Source organism: Mytilus californianus, unplaced genomic scaffold (genome assembly GCF_021869535.1).
Source record: "Mytilus californianus isolate M0D057914Y unplaced genomic scaffold, xbMytCali1.0.p SCAF_4, whole genome shotgun sequence".
Lineage (NCBI taxonomy): Eukaryota > Metazoa > Mollusca > Bivalvia > Mytilida > Mytilidae > Mytilus > Mytilus californianus.
This window is the reverse complement of record NW_026262690.1, coordinates 81,529,729-81,551,987: the sequence shown is the minus strand read 5'-3', so window position 1 is coordinate 81,551,987 and position 22,259 is coordinate 81,529,729. Positions and strand designations below refer to the sequence as shown.

General features: G+C 32.0%; 1 protein-coding gene across 7 annotated transcripts in view; it reads right to left on the bottom strand.

The window, feature by feature from the left end:
* LOC127738678 (phosphofurin acidic cluster sorting protein 1-like) overlaps positions 1-22,259 on the bottom strand; it is a 73,125-nt gene that overhangs the window by 16,656 nt on the left and 34,210 nt on the right. For 5 of the 7 annotated variants that reach the window (XM_052250006.1, XM_052250007.1, XM_052250010.1 and 2 more), the window contains exons 6-17: positions 20,827-20,996; positions 16,439-16,501; positions 15,669-15,823; positions 13,692-13,749; positions 12,152-12,205; positions 10,591-10,758; positions 6,823-6,927; positions 5,613-5,719; positions 3,910-4,064; positions 2,639-2,749; positions 1,223-1,325; positions 830-872 (exon numbers count right to left, since the gene is read on the bottom strand). In XM_052250006.1, the coding sequence (XP_052105966.1) occupies positions 830-872; positions 1,223-1,325; positions 2,639-2,749; positions 3,910-4,064; positions 5,613-5,719; positions 6,823-6,927; positions 10,591-10,758; positions 12,152-12,205; positions 13,692-13,749; positions 15,669-15,823; positions 16,439-16,501; positions 20,827-20,996 (1,292 nt within the window). Of the gene's footprint in view, positions 1-829; positions 873-1,222; positions 1,326-2,638; positions 2,750-3,909; positions 4,065-5,612; positions 5,720-6,822; positions 6,928-9,492; positions 9,514-10,590; positions 10,759-12,151; positions 12,206-13,691; positions 13,750-15,668; positions 15,824-16,438; positions 16,502-20,826; positions 20,997-22,259 lie in introns of all 7 variants that reach the window. The other 2 variants (XM_052250012.1, XM_052250013.1) reach the window with 2 other exon arrangements.

Here is a 22,259-nt window from a genome sequence, read left to right as displayed (position 1 = left end):
TACCCTGATACATCCTGTTTATCATGGGCATATAAAAATCACAGGCAATAAATTCAAAATACCAACTATTGACGCATTCAGTCTTTGATGGTTTGATACTCAACCCCTAACAGGAGGGATTGTGCTTGATTTTCATATGATGAAGACATAATCTTTCAATCAGTTTAATTGAGGTCTGGAGCTGGCATGTCAGTAACTGCTAGTTGTCCTTTGTTAATTTATGTATCATTGTCATTTTGCTTAGTTTCTTCTGTTACCTATTCTGTTTCCGACTCTGACTTCTTTTAAACTGAGTTTTACTGTGCATATTGCTGTGTGTTTGTTTATTCTACATTGGCTAGAGGTATAGGGGGAGGGTTGAGATCTCAGATAAACATGTTTAACCCCGCCGCATTTTTGTGCCTGTCCCAAGTCAGGAGCATCTGGCCTTTGTTAGTCTTTATGTTTTTTTAATTTTAGTTCATTTATATGTTTTGGAGTTTAGTGTGACGTCCATTTTCACTGAACTAGTACACATTTTTGTTTAGGGGCCAGCTGAAGCCCGCCTCTGGGTGCAGCATTTTCTAACTGTGTTGAAGACCCTTTGGTGGCCTTGGGCTGTTTTCTGCTCTTTGGTCGGGTTGTTGTTTCTTTGACACATTCCCCATTTCCATCTTCAATTTTATTTATTGTTATAAAAGTTGTTAACAGATTCATATAAAATGGTAAAAATATAGCACTGTATCATATGAAATGGCCAAAATAGTTACACCTCACATCATTTCAACAAATGCACTGCTTAATTTTTTTTTACTACATATAAAGGATGAAAAATATGTAAAATACTTACACTGAAGAATGGGATAAAGTTTTGGCAAGATTCATCTTCACCACTGAAAATATAATAAATTCACAAGTTTTTGAGTAGAACAAAAATAATATACATAATACTCTTAAACAAACATAACATTAAAATAAATATAAAAATATAAGGTTCCACCTTTGAAATGTTATAAAGAAGATAAGCAATTTTTACTACTAATATCTCTTAGGGCCTCTTCAATACAAAAGAAAACAAACAAATAATTGGTGCTGCCTAAAAAGAATGGTACGTTTTCATCAATTTTAAACCAAACATTATTTGCAACTGTGTAAGGTGTTCATCCCAAAGAGGTTTTCAAGAGATGTGGTACTGTGCTTTTCTAAAATTAGTAGTAAGTTCAATAGAATGAACTAAACCTACCTTTTACCTTTACACATCACCATAGCCTCTGCTATTGGTATTTGTAATAACGTGCTGGCACTACTCAAATACTTTGACACTCTGTTTATAATTTCTTGTGAATCTAAAAATAAATGAGAAATTATATTACTTATTATTTCTCTACTTGTTTTTCAATTAACTGTTGACACAAGAGATATAATTAGCGTGTATGTTATTCTGATAGTATTATGCAATTGTTGAAAATTAGCAATACTGTAAATATAAATAAGAAGATGTGGTATGAGTGCCAATGAGACAACTCTCCATCCAAGTCACAATGTGTGAAAAAGTAAACAATTATAGGTCAAAGTACGGCCTTCAACACGGAGCCTTAGCTCACACCGAACAGCAAGATATAAAGGGCCCAAAAATGACTAGTGTAAAACAATTCAAACAGGAAAACCAACGGTCTAATCTATATAAAAAACGAGAAACGAGAAGCAATTATGAACCACACCAACAAACAACCACTGAACAACAGGCTCCTGTCTTAGGACAGGTGCATACAAATGCAGCTGGTTTAAACTATTTGTACATTAAGCAAAATGAATTATGGACGTCCCAAGTAGGTGAAACATGTAAAAAATACAAAAGTCAAAGGACCATCAGTGAGTAGGTAGGGGGCAAAAAATCTCCATAGAAAATGAAGTGTGCCAATGCTAATACACCTGCATACCATGTATCATTGACTCACCATTATTCAATCCCCTTAAACTGATCTAATCACAAACTTAACATGCTACAGATAAGCATACACCCATTGAACATTTACACACCATTACGATTATCCATGATGTAAAATTTGCAAAAGATTCAAAGTCAATGGACTATAGCTGTGTAAGTGTTTTTGCCAAATAATCTTCATGGAACCGAGATGTGCCGAGGCAAATACAAATGCATACTAAGTACCATCAACTTACCATCAGTGATTCCATTTAAAGTCACCTAATCATAAACCTTAATGACAACAGCAACAGCAGCATGCTAGGACTTAATTTCGCCACTTTCATTGCAAGCGAGACAAAAACCATATTGATTAATTTTTGACATGTACTTAATAGGAACATGAAGTTTTCACCACTTCTTTACACTAACATGAACAAAATGAATGTAAGATTTACAACTACAGCTAAAATTCAACTTGCTTGTTATAATACTATTGATATCTCCTGCAATGACAGCCCTACCAAGTTATTAATTCAATTTAAAAACTCCTGTATAATTGCATTGACCATTATAAAACTTTTGTAGCAGTTATCAGTGAATACTAAAAATTATGACTCATACAGATGCTACCAGATGGTCCATTTCTACACAGCTTTTTAAACCATGACAAATACGGTCAAAGTGACATATTTATACAAAGAGCAGCTATCGATCAATAAATATCCTTACCTAGTTTTATTGATTCTGTTTTATCGAATGTATCTTTCCATGATTGATCAAGAAATAAAGATGAATAAGTTGCATCCAAAGTTCCCAAGTTTTTACCAATACAACTGTTACCTAAAATAATAATATTGGGTTATTGCAAGAATATTGGTGAATATTTTCTAAAGAAGAAACATCCTGAAATGAAAAACATGCGGTATTTGTCTTTAACATTGAGAATGGAAATGGGGAATGTGTCAAAGAGACAACAACCTGACCAAAGAGCAGCCCAAGGCCACCAGTGGGTCTTCAACACAGCGAGAAAATCCTACACCCGGAGGGGGGCTTTAGCTGGCCCCTAAACAAAAATGTGTACTAGTTTGTCATTGTATGTTAAACCAACAACAATCAATCAATCAATCAATCCCGAGTAGAAAATAAAACTTATTTTTACAGCAATATTGTGGTATTTCTCATGATGGCAGCCATCTTAGTAGGCTATCAAACACCAAAGTAAAATGACACTTGTTGAATATAAGAAATGTTTTATTAGTAAGATCTTATTTGATTTAGGGTTTCCAGAGAAGATCTCTCAGAATTCTCAAACTAGACAACCCTAATAATGGCCATGATGGTTATCTTATCAAGCCCATGCTGTGAACTCTTAGAGCAGCTTTCAAAAACAACAAATACATTTCAAAGCTTTTTTTTATTTCCTTCAGTGTTTCACATTAAGTTCCAAGTCAGGAATATGACAATTGTTTTCCATTCGTTTGATGTCTTTGAGCTTTTAATTTTGCCATTTGATAAGGGACTTTCCATTTTGAATTTTCCTTGGAGTTCAGTATTTTTGTTATTTTACTTTTTTCCATCTATTTTTGACATAGGCCTAGTGATATAGAAAATGAAAGGATAATTTGTTTTCATGAAAATCTAATAAATTTCAGTGACTTCAACTTTAATTTCAATAACTTCTACTAACAAAAGTCCAATCTGGGGTATAAACATATCACATTAACATGACACAACAGTCCACTAGTAAAATTAACCTTCTTCCTTATGACCCATGACAGGCAAACATCTTAATTAAGCCGGTAAAAAAAACTATTGAGCTAGTTTGTCTTCTTGAACTAATTAATTTCATCACCTTAAAATATCTATAGACAAATAAATTTAAGATGAAACTTAGATATCTTTTTCTACCTCTGAAGTCTCAATTATTTTTTTCATTTCTGACGTTTCATACTGAAGTTTTGTGGAAGAAAATCCACATAACTCTAAGACTGTATACTTACCGAACGGTATGACTAGAAATCTAACATATCCTTGCCAGTCTGGAGGTTTAGCTGAGAACTGTTCTACATATGGCCTTAACACAGAGTTAATATAACCATCAGCCCCAGCTATCGCAATCTTCACTGGACTTGGCTTCTTCGGATTTGTATTGCAACTGAGAACGAAAAATTCTCCAATTAAGGTGGTACATAACACTACATGGAGGTAGCTCTTTAAAAATCAGCTGAATGTTTTAATCAAATTCTATTGTTAAGTAAATATTAAGCTTCTCAATGATCAAAATTAGTGATTATCAAACTGCTGTATATCAAGTAAAATATTTCCAATAAAGTGTGTGGTTAAAGTTTTTTGAGTTTTTTATATTTTTTTTCAAAGGGTCAAAGTAAATATTTTGTCAAAATTTTATGAAAATTAAACTAGCCAAATTAATTTTAGTCAAGGTGTTTGGTACCACCTTAATTACAACATTTTAATCCTGCATTTGCAGTAATTCTTCAATTTTATACAGCCTGTTCGTATTACACAAATGTCAAAATCCCAAATTCCAGAATTAGCTATCACAAAATAAGTTACGTACTGCCTCGTAATAAAATAAGAAATTTCTTCATTCTATAAAGTTATTCAACATTCCTGAATTTTCTAAAGGCTTGCATACAGTCTTTAGCAAATCCATGGTATCAAATATCCAAGTTTCCCTCAATCCTAGAAAATTGGTATTCACAAAAATAAATGTATCCACAGTAACCATGTGGCTTAACATAAAGTGTGACGATGACATAAATGATCCCTATATGATCCCATAAGCATCAGATGGATGCTGTCAGACAACACAAGTTTAATGACAGCAGTCCAAATTTTCAAAGAAAGTTAAAATAGCAATTAATACTATTTTTTTTTTTTTTTTGTGTGTTTTCAACACATTTAAGACTAGTTAAGCTTAGCACAATATTTGTATTTAAGAAACCACATTACCTATAATTTCTTATTATTAAAGACCAGAAAAGGTATCAGTACTTTTTCTTATTTCAACAACCATACAACTTACAATTCTTGTAAATATAGACCAGTATACAGATTTATACAGGACAATTTATATTTTTTTTTAACTTTGTCAAATTAAGGTACAATTTCTGTATTTCAGACTAGACCACAAATATTTTAGTATTTTAAAGACCAGACCACTTAGATTTGAATTTTAGAGTCTGGATCATTAACAATTATGTATCTAAGAGACCATATCAGGTCCGAGTACACAGTTATCGTCCTATGATTTTCGTTGTCCACGAATATAGTCCCTAGTGTGGACAGTGTGTTACTTGCTTATTTTTTTTATACCCCTTCCAAATTTATTTCTCCATGTTTTATGACTCAAATAGCAAGTAGGGGGTGAAATGACACTGTAAAAAAATTTGGGTCATGAATTTTAAAGTAAAGTAGTGATTTGGCCCAGCTGAAAAATGTTAAAAATTAGCACTTCGGAAGCTGTCAAAAGATTTGAAGACCCCCTTAACATAAAATTGTCCATATTTTGAGTTAGAGCCGATGAAGTTTTCTATAATTTTGATATAATTTGTCCCAAAAGTAGTACAACACACTGTAAAAATATTATTGAGAAAGCGCAGGTGGGATTTTTTTAATTTTCATTTATTGTCTAAAAGAAATGCACTACGAAATAACTGTGTACTCGGACCATATCACTTACAATTTCTGTATTTTATGCACCAGATTACTAACAGCAGCCTTGACATCAGCATTTCCACAAGTACATATCACTTTAAACTGTTTTTCTTGCAACTTTTGCAGGAAAAACTGGAAAAGAAGAAAAAAACTGATTACATCTTTCTTCACCCTCATGTTCAAACATAGCAATAATTGATGACCAACAAGTCATCACCTTGAACTGTAACTAGCAAAAAAATACAGAACAAAAATGTAATATAAACATATTTCCTTATACAAAATATGCCTTAACAAACCCTTTCAGGTTTCATGTATGCTTTCCGAAATTTACCTGGTTTAAACAGCAATTTCCACATTTAAAGTACCTTCAATCGTAGCTGAGAGGAGATTCAGTAGAAATGTATTGAAACTGAATCCCAGAAATTCAGCAGTGTTTCTTAAAAAAGTGCTGAATACAATTACAAACTTAACCTGTCCCTGCCATTCATCAGTGTTGACTATGATTACAAACTAACCTGTTCCTGCCATTCAGCAGTATTGACTAGAACTACAAACTAACCTTTCCCTGCCATTTAGCAGTATTGACTAGAACCACAAACTAACCTTCCCCTGTCATTTAGCAGTATTAATTAAAATACAAACTAACCTGTTCCTGCCCTTCAGCAGTATTGACTAGAACTACAAACTAACCTTTCCCTGCCATTTAGCAGTATTAATTAGAATTACAAACTAACCTGTTCCTGCCATTCAGCAGTATTGACTAGAACTACAAACTAACCTGTTCCTGCCATTCAGCAGTTTTGACTAGAACTACAAACTAACCTTTCCCTGCCATTTAGCAGTCTTGACTAGAACTACAAACTAACCTGTCCCTACCATTCAGCAGTATTGGCTAGAACTACAAATTGACCTGTTCCTGCCATTTAGCAGTCTTGACTAGAACTACAAACTAACCTGTCCCTGACATTCAGCAGTATTGGCTAGAACTACAAATTGACCTGTTCCTGCCATTTAGCAGTCTTGACTAGAACTACAAACTAACCTGTCCCTGCCATTCAGCAGTATTGGCTAGAATTACAAACTGACCTGTCCCTGCCATTGCGCAGTGTTGACTAGAATTACAAACTAACCTGTCCCTGCCATTCTGCAATGTTGACTAGAATTACAAACTAACTTGTCCCTGCCATTCAGCAGTTTTGACTATAAATTGGTGAATAGAATTACAAACTAACCTGTCCTTGCCATTCAGCAGTATTGACTAGAATTATATTGTCTGGTAGCTGATCATCTGAACCTGCTAACACTGCACTTAATTGTTCCAATAATGCTTTTCTTGGCTACAAAATATAATTATAATAAAAATCAATTAAATCATCATAATGAAAGTTAACTTACACATTTCAGATGCTGTTTTTTTTTCAAGAAAAGATAAACTTTGCTGTTTTAAATGATATAAATCTAATAGTGCCAAAACAAAATGTCACTTCCATTTTCTCAAAAAAAGTTAAATAAACTAAGAAATTATTTCACTTATTAAAATAGATTATACACTTCATTGAAAACCAAATTTTGTGTAAAAGGATGACATATCAGGCACAGAAATATCTTCTATTTTTATCTATTTGTTATAAACAATTCATGACACTTGAAGTAAATCAACAGCTTTTGCCTGAAACCTGAAACAAAAGTTAAAATATATTGTTCAATTACTTCAAGTTTATTTTTTTATTTGCAATGAACTCATTGTTGAAATGTTAACAAAGGTACCAGAAAAGATTGGCATTCAGTATATTGTGTTAGTGCATTTGACTTTATTTAGATAAAATAAAGCTGTTTTTTGCTTATTTTACAAAGGATATTAGGAGAAAACTTGGGTGGTGTTACTCCTAAACAATCTGGGCCAGATGTGCAGAACAATGTCAACATCAAGTCCTTTCTGAACTGATCTTTGATGTCTATGAATATTAGGTATGCAAGGCCTTAATGACTTCAAATTACTACACAGAAACTATTATTTTTTTTGATTTTATCTGCTATCAGCAATAGGACAGGAATGTATAATTTATAATGAATATAAGATACCATATAACATACAGTTTCCCTTGGAATATGGGTAAGAACATGTTAAGTTAATAATACATATTAATACAAGCAAAAGAAAGAAATTACTAATGAAAAAAAATGAATCCCAATATAAAGGATCAAGACATTACATATCATTGGTATATCTCTATTTCAGAAAACTATAAAAAGTTGCTCATATTCCATAATCAAAGTGCTGTCATACTATTTACTTGCAAATCTAGCATGTAGTAAAAATCAAGGTGAAACTTACAATAAAAAAACCTGGCAATTGTTCCAATAATTTAAATTAGGTGAATAAAAGTAAAACGATTAACTTCAACAGGTAACTGACAGAAAAATAAATAATGTTGACTTTACATGTAATTGTTACATCCCTTTTGAGGCATTACTAATGTGGAAAATATTTCAGTTTTTATGATTCAGATTTGGATTTGCAAGTTATGATAATAAAGCCTAATCTGTAAGCGGTGACTGCAAATATAACATATAATTCTATCAAGAACATCTCAAAAGCTACAAAAGCATGTTTAATTCAATACAGATTACTCTGACTAAGTATATAAAGGCATTGTTCTTACAAATTTTTATGATATATAATCAAGATATTTGAAATGATAACTTTATAGAGGAGGCATGTTGTCAGAATAGTATTGTAATAAATATTAATAATTTTATTTTTTTTAAATGCTACATGTTTGTATTGTTTTCTGTCTATCGTTTTGTTATTTATATGTTTGTTTGTTTGTTTTTTTGTTGTTTTTTTTTTTAGTAACAATCCTATTGTTTGGGTTTTAGACTAATAAAATTCTTATTCTTATTCTTACAAATTTTTATTATGAGAATAGTGCAGTTGGGCATTAAGTTTGACTAAAAATGTTATAAAGCTTTTACAAATGTTCACTATTTATAATCTGCTACAGATCAAAAAAAATCTGCTTAACTATGACAGATAGACCTTGTCTTTAATTTGAAGCACGAAAAAACACTCAGTGTGAAAAATTTTGTTTTAAATTGAAGGGCATATAAAACAGTACCAGGGGAAGATAATAACACATTCGAATATGACATGTTGTTTTCGCAACATTGCTAATGATAATAATATAAAATTCCAAGAAAATGAATTTACGTCATCAAATTTATTACATGAATATGAAATCATTTGCAAGGGAAAAGGAATAGGCTGCATATTTAAGCATGTGAGATCTATTCTGTGTCATATTTAAGCCCTTAAAAGTATTTTATCTGAAAAACGATGTACATGATTGTGTGTGAAATCAATTTAGTACTTAATGTTTTGACTGAAAAAAGTTTTTGATTGTTTTCCAGGGCTACAATAGCACATACAATTGACATGGAAATGTTTGTGTCATAAATCTGATATTGAATATGGCAATTGAAAACAGATTTTCACAAAATGGTACAACAAAAGTACTGGTACCTGAATGAAAAGTGAAAGAACCATTTTTTCTACAAAAGATGAGGAGATTCTTCACAGACCATGCTTATCATTATCTTAGCACACATATAACGAACAGCTGAATTTATAAACTTTATGAAAATCTATATTTCTAACAGTGTGGCAGAGCTAGGAACAACTTAGGCTCTAGTTTTGGAGCTAGAGTAAGCCACAAAGCAATTACTTAATTGTTCAATTAAAAGCAAAGCAGTAAAAGGAATTTCTGCAAATCTGACAATCCAAGAAACTTCATATTAATTTTCGATTTTAATTATAACATACATAAGCTTGTTAGTTTAGCATATATATAACAGAGTATTTGTTTTATGAAATTAAAAGCATACAAGAAATATAAACCTACCAATGTTGCAATATACATGTACTATAAAAGGTAATAACAGTCTTATATAAATAAATTTATACGGGAAAAAATTAGCTTCATTTCCAATGGTAAATAACCTTTCATTAATTGTTGGTAAATCTCATAAATAAAAAGAGTCGGATTTCTGCAGCCAGGTGTTCCTATTTCTATAACGAAGCTCTACTGCTATTTGGTAACACAAGATTATGGTTCATACATTATCATCAATAAGTAAAAACAAATATCAAAATTTTCAAATTATCAAACATGATCAACTTTCTATTTGCTTATGGCACATCTTCTCGACACAAAATTGCAATAACTGGTTAAGAGTAGTCGTTTATACATACAAATATATATCATATATCAGCACTCTATACAATTTAGTAAATAGCGTGGACAAAAGTTGGGGCATTCTGTTAATTTGTCACTTTTTCAAGCCAACGACAATAAATTTTATCTTTTTGGTGAAGAGATCTTTTAAGGCAAGGTATACATAAGTGGCAGTATTTTGAATTTCTATGCACTAACCAGGCAACAAGATTAAGAAATGACCAGCTTAATATTTAAATATGATTAAGAAGAAAATGTTCATAGTAATAACATATCACTTTTTTAAAAACAACATTGTGTGGACAGAATTTCTATAAATAGCAATTTAAAATATATTTTTTTCAAGTTTTTTAAGTACATTTTATACATTTTTAGATCTGTTTCACAAATTTTGATTGATTCTACCCACAGAAGTATAAATGCTACAAATACCTTTTTTAATATCAAAATACATTTAAAGAAGTTCAAAAAGAGTAAAATTTCATAAAAATCCAAAATACTGCCCAAAAATGTATTCCTTCATGCAAACAATGCAGAATCATTTAATAAATATTAAGACTTAGTCAGTAACCAGTAAACACATGCTCTTATGTATATATTTTCATTCCAGTCACATTCATAATTATTTAGTTTTTTTAGAATCTGCATTTCATCATGCTGAGGTTATTTAATATTCACACGTCCATGCTTGTTACTATTATTGATGATAATGTAAAAGAGAGAGTATTTATATATATTACAGCACCACACCAAACCATTACACACCACAGTCTGGCTGACTACACCCGTACTATGCCGTCTAGGGAAACTGTCATGATTTATCTTTTTCTCTCTGTATGATCGACTGCGTTTGTGATTAAATGCTTGTTTAGGGAAAAGTCGGTTCCTGTCAGGTGTATTAGGTTCACTTACAGACTGTTCTATATCTTGTTCCTATGTAACCAAATATTAGGTGTAATAAAAATGTTACAAATGTGCAGAAATAAAATACACTAAAACATGCAAATTAGTCTTAGAATTCAAAAGAGGAATAGTTTATATTTTTGCAAGTTGTTTTTTCACATATAATTAAAAAATAATTCTGAAGAAATAATTGTAAAAAGCAAAATATTTTGTCAACAAAAAAAGCATTGTTGACAAATATGTAAATTTACAGAGCACTACAGTTAAAATCTGTAAAAGGATTTTAATTTTATGAATTATCAACCAATTGAATGAGAATTGATTCTTGCTCTGTATTAACTTTGCAAATTAATTAGAAGTAAATGTGATCTTGGATACAATGCAATCAGAAAACAACCCAAAGACACAAAAAACCAAAAGACATCTAAAGGTCATGACTTTAGAACAATCAAGTGCTTGTCAGCATTGAGGGGTGAAAATTGCTTTTATTTTGAATTAACATTGCAGTGTATCATTTAGGAGAATTGGAGTTATCTTTCTTTGTCCATAATTGTAGGTAGACTGGATTAGATTCATAAACTATGCACTACTTTCTGCAACTTGAGTAATTTTCAATAATACACATACACACCACCTTGAAACTTGAATATCTGAAGATATATTAATAATTGTTTCTTAACATGGGCATGATTAGGATCTAAAGAATGTTAATCTCACTCAACTATGTGGTTTATATTCTCCAAGGTAGAAATGAGACACGAAAGCTAGTGACAATAGGGTTTTAATTGCGCAATCTTTACCCCTAAAATCAGCTACTACCTTTACTAATTATCAAGGAAAGACAAGGAAAACTTAATTCTATTTAGCACATATGTCTTAATTTCATTAAAATACTGCAACTGAACTTAAACCAAATCATATGCTATTTACAAATCTGAAACCACAGCAAAAAGGATTTAAAAACCAAATAACTGAAGGACAAATGAACAGATTGATGATAGTAGGGAATCAATATCTTCATTACAGGGGCTAATTCAAAATCCTGCCTCAAGTTAATTCAAGTATTTCTCTACATAATTACTAATTTTTAATTGCAGAGCCTATAAATTAAACATATAACTATAGTTTTAAACTGATATTATTTCATCCTCAGCCAAATAATAAAGCATTGAACAAACTAATACTAGTTGGAATTTCAAATGTTTAACCATCTGGAAAGGACAAATATCAATTCCCACTGCATAAAGCGAGTGAATTTACATATTAATAGCACATTGTTTAAAATTACAACGGTCGACATCACTACATGCATATATACAATATATTAAGGATGATTTTGAAACCAAACAACGGACAGGACACACTGGTAACTGGTATCAAAATGCAACAGATACAACATGCTCAAAACTATATTTAAACTTACATGGCTGTCACAATCATTTTTCTTAGAACCATCATCACTCATTCTACCACTCTCCTGGAAATATACACATTTATAATTCTTTAACCTTGGTAAAATGTCTTTGATTTAAAGACTTTTTAATTTACCAAACACTCAAGATCAGTGTTCTGTAAATAAACCTTATCGCTATTTAATCCAACTCCGGAAAAGTTCTGAAATAACACAAAATTCATACTTCCCAAAACAGTAGTTATCTGCAGCCCGGTTTAAACTATGTCTTGTGCATAGAACTTTTCAAAGAGATCAGTTTAAACCATCGTTAAGACTTCAAACTAAGCCTTTTTACGACTTAATTTCTTTTTTGTTTAACTAAAGGCTCTTTAGAGCCTGTGTCCATCACCTTGGTCTATGTGCATATTCAACAAAGGACACTCTCCAACATTGTAGACAAGAATAGAATTCCTGACAAAAATCTCTGTTTTGTTGATTTGTATTGCTAATCATTTAGTCTGTTTAGTTTATATCTATTTTTTTTTTAGTTTTTGCTCAAAACACAAAAGAGGGTAGAAAAAATCCTCATTTAAGGGCAATCACTCCTATAAAGAGTGACAGTCTATATATATAGCTACTAACTATATCAACAAATTTTGATTTTTTAGTAGATCTTGCCTTGATGATCATCTTTGTGATTTAAAGTGTCTATTTATCTTTTATAATTTTTATCATATAAGGCAAAACGCAAAAAAAATGGCAAAAATCATCATTATAGAGCAATAACTCCAATAATGAGTCATTGGACAATTTCCTCCAATTTGATTTAATTGTAGATCTTATCTTCCTGGTCATTTTTGCTTATTTAAGTTTCTATTTATCTATCATAATTTTTAAGATACAAGGCAAAAATACAAAAAATTAAAAACCTTCATCAAAGGGCAATAAGTCTAATAAGGAGTCGACTGATGATTTCAATTTGGTTAAATTTGGCCAAGTCATTTCAGAGAAGATTTTTGTTAAAGTTAACGATGACGGACGATGATGGACACCAAGTGATGAGAAAAGCTCACTTGGCCCTTCAAGGCCAGGTGAGCTAAAAATGGATAATAAACTACGAAAATATCAAAAAGTCAGCTTTTTAAACTTTTCTCTCCCTCAGCTATTTACTGATGACCTTTGTTTTTGTGACACTTGACCCAAACAGGAAGTTGTCTAAGTGACTAAGTGTCCAATTTTTACCACAATTATTGAACAATGAACACAAATGTGAGATAAATTATTGCAATTTCAGGAAATCCTGCATACAAATATTAATATAAAAATTTTAAATAAGAGTTTATATTTTAGCAAAACATATTCTGTCGCAATTTTTGCAATAATTTCTGAATTTACAGTATTTGTTCAATACATGTAAAATGAAAATTCAATAGTTCGATTTCGATTTTACCTTGTATTTCTCAAATCTCAAAAATAAGTTAAATGTACCCACTAAATTGAATGAATCTGATGTTTATTTGGACACTGGAACAATTTTCATAGATCATTATAGGCTGGTGTATTGGCTTACCCCAGATTTCATAGATTCAGTCACGTCTGCATTCCCTCCTTTGCCAGCAAAAAAAGGTCTGAAATTAAAAAACAGCAATTGATTAGTTAACAGGTATCACACAGGTTATAAGTGAATGTTCTAGAAAACATTAAAAAATTCAGATCTGCATTTTACAAAAACATTAAAAAAATCATGATAATAAAGAGCTGCGCCATGAGCACATGATATGCCCGTCGCTTTTTCAAATAAAGTTCCTAAGCTCCTCAATGTCATATCAGAAATTTATAAAATAAAATGCTTCGCTGAGCGCAGCTGGATACGACCTCAGAGGTCCAACCCTGAACAGTTGGGGGCGAAAATGGACACAATATTCGCGCTTGATACAGGTTTGAATTTGGATTGTAATTAAATATTTGACACATAATAGGTTTCTGACAGCGAATAACTGTAGTCAAAGAACTTAGAATTGGTTATATGATTTGAATTTATATTCAATTTTTTGCTTTTGTGCAATACTCTATGCTGTTGCGAATTGACCCCCACCTCCCCAGCAAAAAAAAAAAAACTTATCCCCCCTTTTACTTTGCTATTGTGAAATACACTATGCTTTTGCGTATTGATCCTACCCCTAAAATAAATTTTTTTTTACCCCCCCTACCCTTTTTTTTTGCAAAAAAAAAAATATTTGAAGAAATTTTCTTTTTCATTTCTGAAATCTGAAATGAAAAAAAAAATTTCCCCCCACAATTTCTTTTTTACCCCCCTCCCCCCTTTTCCCAAAAAAAAAATTCTTTCCCTCAAGATATGGTCATAAACTCAATTCAAATTTCCAATGGAGTTTGCAACCATAATTACCAATTTAAATACATCATAAAAGTCTTAAATAGATAATTTAAAAGCAGTGTAAGGGAGGTAATCCAACATTGTACAATTTTGTTTTTGGATTACCTCCCTTACACTGCTTTAAAATTGTCCATTAACAAGGAAACCCTTGTTTTTCCCCTTTTTGCCCCCTGATTCCTAAACGGTTTGAGCCATAACCCCCCAAAGCAAATCCTCACCATCCCTTTGTGGTATGGAAACTTGTGGTATAATTTCAGAGAGATCCATACACTGAAACACAAGTTATTGTCTGGAAGTTACAAAAATGCTTATTTTTGGCCCCTTTTTCCTTAACTGTTGGTACCATCACCCCCAAAATCAATCCCAACCTTCTTTTGTGGTATTGAACCTTATGGTAAAATTTCATACAGATCCATTCACTTAAACTAAAGTTATTGTGCGAAAACCAATGTGTCTTCGGACGTCGAAGACGACGACGCCAACGTCATACCAATATACAACCGCAAAAAAAAAACTAAAGCCAGTTTATTTTAATAGATATAAACCAGTAACCAAAGTTTCATGAAAATTGGTTAAAGAATTTTTGAGTTATTGTCACACATGTTGATGAGGGACGGACAACAGTATACCATAATACGTCCCATAAACGGGCGTATAAAAAAGTGACTTGTAAATTAAACTGAATTATTCATGACTGACAATGTTACTTTTACTGTAGGATTTTTTATAAAACTCAAGTCTATACTGAGACCAATGATTAAAAAATATTAACTCACCTAATTTGGTGTAAAATGAGTGAAAGGTAGGGTCAATGCAACTGCATGCAAAACATATCAAATTCAGGTTTCTGTCAGACTGACCAAATCATAAACTTTAACAATTTTTGACACCGGTAAAACAACACCTACCCCCTCAAGTTCTGTTACTTTTAAAGCCAATGAAACAAAACCCAACATAAAAGATTCACTATATTCCTGTCTCATTATGGGAGTAAATTACATTTTGGAATGCATTCTACTATTTTTGGTACTGCTAATAGACATATTTTCAATAATAATCTGATTTTCACTCCAACACACGACATATGAATAAACGATAGCAAGTGAGAGGTAAGATTTTAATCAGACTGGATTATTGTAGGAAATATTATACCTGAGACGTGGTTTTGGAGTTGACATAACACTGACTGTGTCTAATTCTGGTCCGCTGTCACTTAGATCTTCTAATTCATCAAATAAATCATCAATATCTACACTAGCATCAGGATTAGCAATTTCCAGACCATGGTCTCCTTCAGATTCTAGACCCTGCAAAAGACCATGCAGAGACAACATAAGCCATTATGTATATGCATGCTCAGAATCACCTATAGATTCTGAGTTCAGTTACAAAGAAGAATGCATATCAATGTTTATTCAAAACTAACAGCAACCATTTCAGCAGGATAATATTTGTGGATTAAAAGACTTATGATCTAATTTTAGCATCAGCTGCCATTCTGAATTGCAAAATGTCATTAAACATAACCTCCAAAGTTAAATTCATGTTAAATTTGCTAAATTGGGTTAGAAGCTTCAAAAGAAAAGACTTCTTTTTTTTATTTTCTCATGAAGTGCCCAGAAAAACTGTGCTCAAAAGAAACATAATAGATTGATTATGCAATATTTGGTACAATCACCATGGAGAATCATTATTATTTTGTTATCCCTATTCATTTTCTGTCATCATGGTCATGATTAACTGTCAGTGTTATTTGATATAACCTTCAAATTACCGGTAGACACTTTTAGCATGACACAGGCAAAGTCTTGATCTAATCAGTGGTTTCAAGACAAAATTTTAGGGCTTGATCAGTAATCAACCATTTGCATATTCACTGACAAGCAGTATCTGAACTAAGTATGACTATATATATTACTAACCTCCTCTGTTATCCTGAATCTCTTCAGTAATGCTATAAATCTTTGTTTTATATTTCTCTGTTGCTAAAATGAAGACAATTTCATATTTTAGGGAATATATTGATAATAAATCTTATAATAGTCAATTTTATGGCTGAGGCAACTATACATCCTTCAAGACAGTAATAATACCCCTCCCACTGTGATTTTATTACATACAACATGCCAGGGCCTTTTATAGCTAATTAAACAGTATGAGTTATGCTCATTGTTGAAGACTGTACACATGACCTAAAATTGTTCACATCCTCGTCCTTTGGTCTGGTGGATAACTGTCTCATTGGTAATCATACCACATTTCTTTCTTTTTAATTCAATGTTTAATGAACTTTAAATCAGTGCTACACTTTTGTCTCTATATTTATTCTGTAACGCCGTTCCTCAATTTATGTAGGTCGTTTGATAATATTCTTAATCTGTTTATGTGTTCCAGTTTAGGAGGATTATTCATCTTTAACCTGATAAGAACATTAAAACATGGTATCATCGCTACCTTTCCCTTTCTCACACGTATCCGTTACAGGAAAACTGCATGGTCATTACGATCACAAGGAATATTTCGTAGAGACGTCATCTTGGACACAATTTGTGGCTAACCACAGAGTGAGTTAATTATATAACATTGTATTTGAAGCCTTCAAATTGCTCTTCGTATATTTGAACCTTTTCTCCGTGAAATACTGGAAATTTAACCGTTCTTGGAAGTACAACATTTTCTCGCATTAAACGGACTGTGCTATCAATTATTTTTGACATTTCGTTATCATAACATTAATTCAACACATTGTAAAATTGTATTTTATTTGTATTTTCAGCTTTTTACCATATGTCAGATTGGTTCATAATTAAAGTATCAGCACCAGATAGTCTTTTCTGCTTGAGCCCAAATCGTCGGTTATACTTAATGGTCAGGCCAATACAATATTGTTTGTAGTTATTTAAAGTGAAGACATACAGATAGTTTACTTCAATTATATCTATATATATGTTGTTCTCATTAAAAATGCATGACATGTCAACATGTTACACATTATCAACCATGTAATACATTTGTAATGTCAGATTATAAATTTAAGTCTATAATTAAATCTTACCGATGAAAAATTAATGATGGCTTCCAAGTACAATTGATCAGGTCAGATAATATGCATTTAATGCATTGTAAAGTGTGAATACATCATTTGTAAACTATGTTGTTATTTTTTTCAGCTGTGTGAAAATTAAACAAGTAAAACTGTGAGCTACTGCTCACTGATGATTACCCCGCCGAAATAATTCGGAAAACAGGAAGTTGTTGAGTGATGAATCTGAAAACGCATCACACGGTATAGCTGACTTATATAAACCCTGAAACCAAATTTCAAAAATCCTTGTCAAGTAGTTCCTGAGAAAAATGTGACGAAAATTTTCAACTTGGCTATCATGTGTAAAATAATACAAGTGTTCGGTAAACAGGAAGTTGTTGAGTGATGAATCTGAAAATGCATCACACGGTGTAACTTACTTATATAAACCCTGAAACCAAATTTCAGAAATCCTTGTCAAGTAGTTCCTGAGAAAAATGTGACGAAAATTTTCAACTTGGCTATCATGTGTAAAATAATACATTTTTTTCGGTAAACAGGAAGTTGTTGAGTGATGAATCTGAAAACACATCACACAGTGTAACTTACTTATATAAACCCTGAAACCAAATTTCAGAAATCCTTGTCAAGTAGTTCCTGAGAAAAATGTGACGAAAATTTTCAACTTGGCTATCATGTGTAAAATAATACAAGTGTTCAGTAAACAGGGATTTGTTGAGTGATGAATCTGAATACGCATCACACGGTGTAACTTACTTATATAAACCCTGAAACCAAATTTAAGAAATCCTTGTAAATTAGTACCTGAAAAAAATGTGACGAAAATTTTCAACTTGGCTATCATGTGTAAAATAATACAAGTGTTCGGTAAACAGGAAGTTGTTGAGTGATGAATCTGAAAACGCATCACACTGTGTAACTTACTTATATAAACCCTGAAACCAAATTCAAGAAATCCTTGTCAAGTAGTTCCTGAGAAAAATGTGACGAAAATTTTCAACTTGGCTATCATGTGTAAAATAATACAAGTGTTCGGTAAACAGGAAGTTGTTGAGTGATGAATCTGAAAACGCATCACACGGTGTAACTTATTTATATAAACCCTGCAACCAAATTCAGAAATCCTTGTCAAGCAGTTCCTGAGAAAAATGCGACGAAAATATTCATGGGACGGACGGATGGACTGACGGAAGGACAGACAAAGGTAAACAGTATATCCCCCCTTTTTTAAAGCGGGGGTTTAATAAGGGCATATCCACTAGTTCCGAAAAAATTATAACTAGCACATTTTTTTTGAGTGTGTTTACCCAAAGTATGACATTGGCAATGCTTTCCCACAATGAATAAAAAGAAATATGCCATTATTAGTAATCACAATTATTTAAACTTAGGAATAATGCTTTCATAAAATGATAATGTAAGCTCAAGCTAAATGACAAATTTTTAATGGGACGTCATAATAAAGATTTGTGATTTTTTTTGCAAGAAAAAAACAATTTCGGGGACATTTTGACATCTAACAGAGAGCACTAGTGTCTCCCACAAATATTTTTTTGGCAGCTAACAGATGAGCACAAAATGTGGATGTGTCCTAATGTTTTGTAATTTTGCTATTTTACCAAATTCACTGTTATTTATTGCTATATATAACCCATGAACAGGATTTTTTTCTAATCCAAATGTAGAGTTTTTTTTAATCAATTACATAGATTCAAGGTTTGATTCTGCAAAAAGTCCTTCTCCTTTATTCATTAACAACTATCATATTAAATTTAATTAAAACATGATTTTCTTTCTCTTTAAAATTATTTATTGTTTAAAAACTCAATTACATTGTAAAAAGAAGACACAGACACATATTTTTTCAGTCTCCATCAGAAAAATATTAGTGACGACACATAAAATAAAGAGCTGCGCCATGAGCGCATGACACACCCGTCGCTTTTTCAAAGAAAAAAGTTCCATTACTACTCAATGTCATATCAGAAATTTATAAAAAAAACTAAAGGGAGGTTATTTTAATAGATATAAAACAGTCACTAAAGTTTCATGAAAACTGCTCAAAGAACTTATAAGTTATTGTCTGAAAACTGGGAAATCCCCCTTTTTCAATGAATAAAACCCCATAACTCGGAAACGTAAAATCTAAAATTTATAAAAATTGAAAGGAAGCTCATATCAATAGATATCAACAATTCAGCAAAGTTTCATGAAAACTGCTCAAAGCATTTTTGAGTTATTGTCTGAAACGTAAAATCCAAAATTTATAAAAATCGAAAGGGAGCTCACATCAATAGATATAAAGAATTCACCAAAGTTTCATGAAAACTGCTCAAACCATTTTTGAGTTATTGTCCGAAAACTGGAAAATCACCCTTTTTTAATGAATAAAACCCCATACCTCAGAAACATAAAATCCAAAATTTATAAAAATCGAAAGGGAGCTCACATCAATAGATATAAACAATTCATTTAAGTTTCATGCAAATTGGTTAAAGCGTTTTTGAGTTATTGTCCGACATGTTGATGACGGAGGGACGGCAGGACGGAAGGATGGACGACGGTATACCATAATACGTCCTGTAAACAGGTGTATAAAAATATGGAATAAAACTAAAAGATATGCCGTAACAGACAGGTAATTTTCTTCATATATGACTAATTACGCAGTGTCTCTCAACTGTTATCAAAATTCATTCTGAGGTTTTGTAATTTCCTTCTGTTTAGTGTTCTGGTCCAAGGACACAGTTATCGTCCTTTGGTTTTCGTTGTCTACGAATATAGTCCCTAGTGTGAACAGTGTATAACATTTTTTTTTGATACACTTTCCCAATTTATTTCTTGATGTTTTATGCATGAAATATTAAGTAAGGGGATGAAATTACATGTTAAAAAAATTTGGATGCTGAATCTTTATGTCAAGTAGTGATTTGGTCCAGTTAAAAAAGGTCAAAAATTAGAATGTCTGAAGCTGTCAAACTGAATTTTAGCCCCCCTTAACACAGAATTGTCAATATTTTGAGTTAGAGCTGGTAGAAGTTTCTATAATTTTGATATTATTTGTATCAATAGTAGTACACTACACTGTAAAAATCTTTTTCAGATAAAGAAGGTGCGATTTTTTTAATTTGAACTTATTGTCTAAAAGAAATGCACTACGAAATAACTGTGTTCTCGGGCCTTCTATCAGATGTGGCCAAATCCTGTATTTAGATGAGTGTTAAACCATATCTCAAGATGAACGAGAAATTTCCACCATCTTACCTGTGCTGCTCCAACCCTGCCTCTCGATGCATGTATTTTCCCTCGACTAGATTTACGAGGCCGTGCCAACATGACTGGTTCACTGTCACTTAGTTCTGCATTAGACCAATATTCAACATCATCCTCAATCTCATCATCATCTGAGTCGTTGTCTACGTCAGGTGATCGATCTGTTAATGATTAAATAGTTATTTATTTAATGTACCCAATGAACATAAAATTGAGAATGGAAATAGGGAATGTGTCAAAGAGACAACAACCCGACTCAAGAGCATAAAACAGCCCAAGGAATGTTTGACATTAAATGCGAGTCCCTGAATCATTATAAGAACAAGTCATACATAGGTAGACGACAGTTATGGACACTAGTCTATCATTAAGACCATAGATTGATGGCAGACATGAATTTTTGTAGACTAACAGCATTTAGGCTAAAAAATACATGTTCAAGGTAATCAAAAATAAAAGTTGGTGTTCTGGTTTAAAATAAATGGGGAATGTGTCCATGGGACACAGACGATGCCCCTGCTAGCATATCATATAAAGTTATAAAGGGACATAACTGAAGAACGGTAGAAGTGACACTTCCCAAATTTGTACTTGATCTGAGTTTTGTGGTAATAAGTATTGTGTATAAGTTTCATCAAATTTGGTTGAGGCAAACTTAAGCTAGAGAAAGGAAACGAAAAATTCAGCAATTTTTCCATTTGTAAAGGGCATAACTCTAGAACGGTATAACTGACACCACCAAAATTCTAACTTGATCTGTGTTTTGTGGTAATAAGCATTGTGTATAAGTTTCTTAGCATTTGGTTAAGGCAAACTAAAGTTAGAGAACGGAAACGAAAAATTCAGCAATTTTTCCATTTGTAAAGGGGCATAACTCTAGAACAGTTAAAGTGACGCCACCAAAATTCAAACTTGATCTGTATTTTGTGGTAATAAGCATTGTGTATAAGTTTCATAACATTTGGTTGAGGCTAACTTAAGTTAGAGACTGGAAACGAAAAATTCAGCAATTTTTCCATTTGTAAAGGGCATAACTCTAGAACGGTTAAAGTGATGCCACCAAAATTCAAACTTGATCTGTGTTTTGTGGTAATAAGCATTGTGTATAAGTTTCGTAGCATTTGGTTGAGGCAAACTAAAGTTAAAGAACGGAAACCAACTTTGGGACGTACGTACGGAGGTACAGACGGACAAGGGTAAAACTTAATGCCCCCTCTGCTACGGCAGGGGCATAAAAAAAGAATACTTCATATTGGGTGCTTAAATATAAAGAAAAGGAAATAATGGAAAACAAAACAAAAAAAAAGGAAAATGCTCTAAAATATATTAAAGAATACAGGAAAGAAAACTCCTTTTCCAGACCCTCAAGCTGATCTGTAAGCAAATAATAAACTTTTATGCCATGTGACTACATTCCTGTCAAT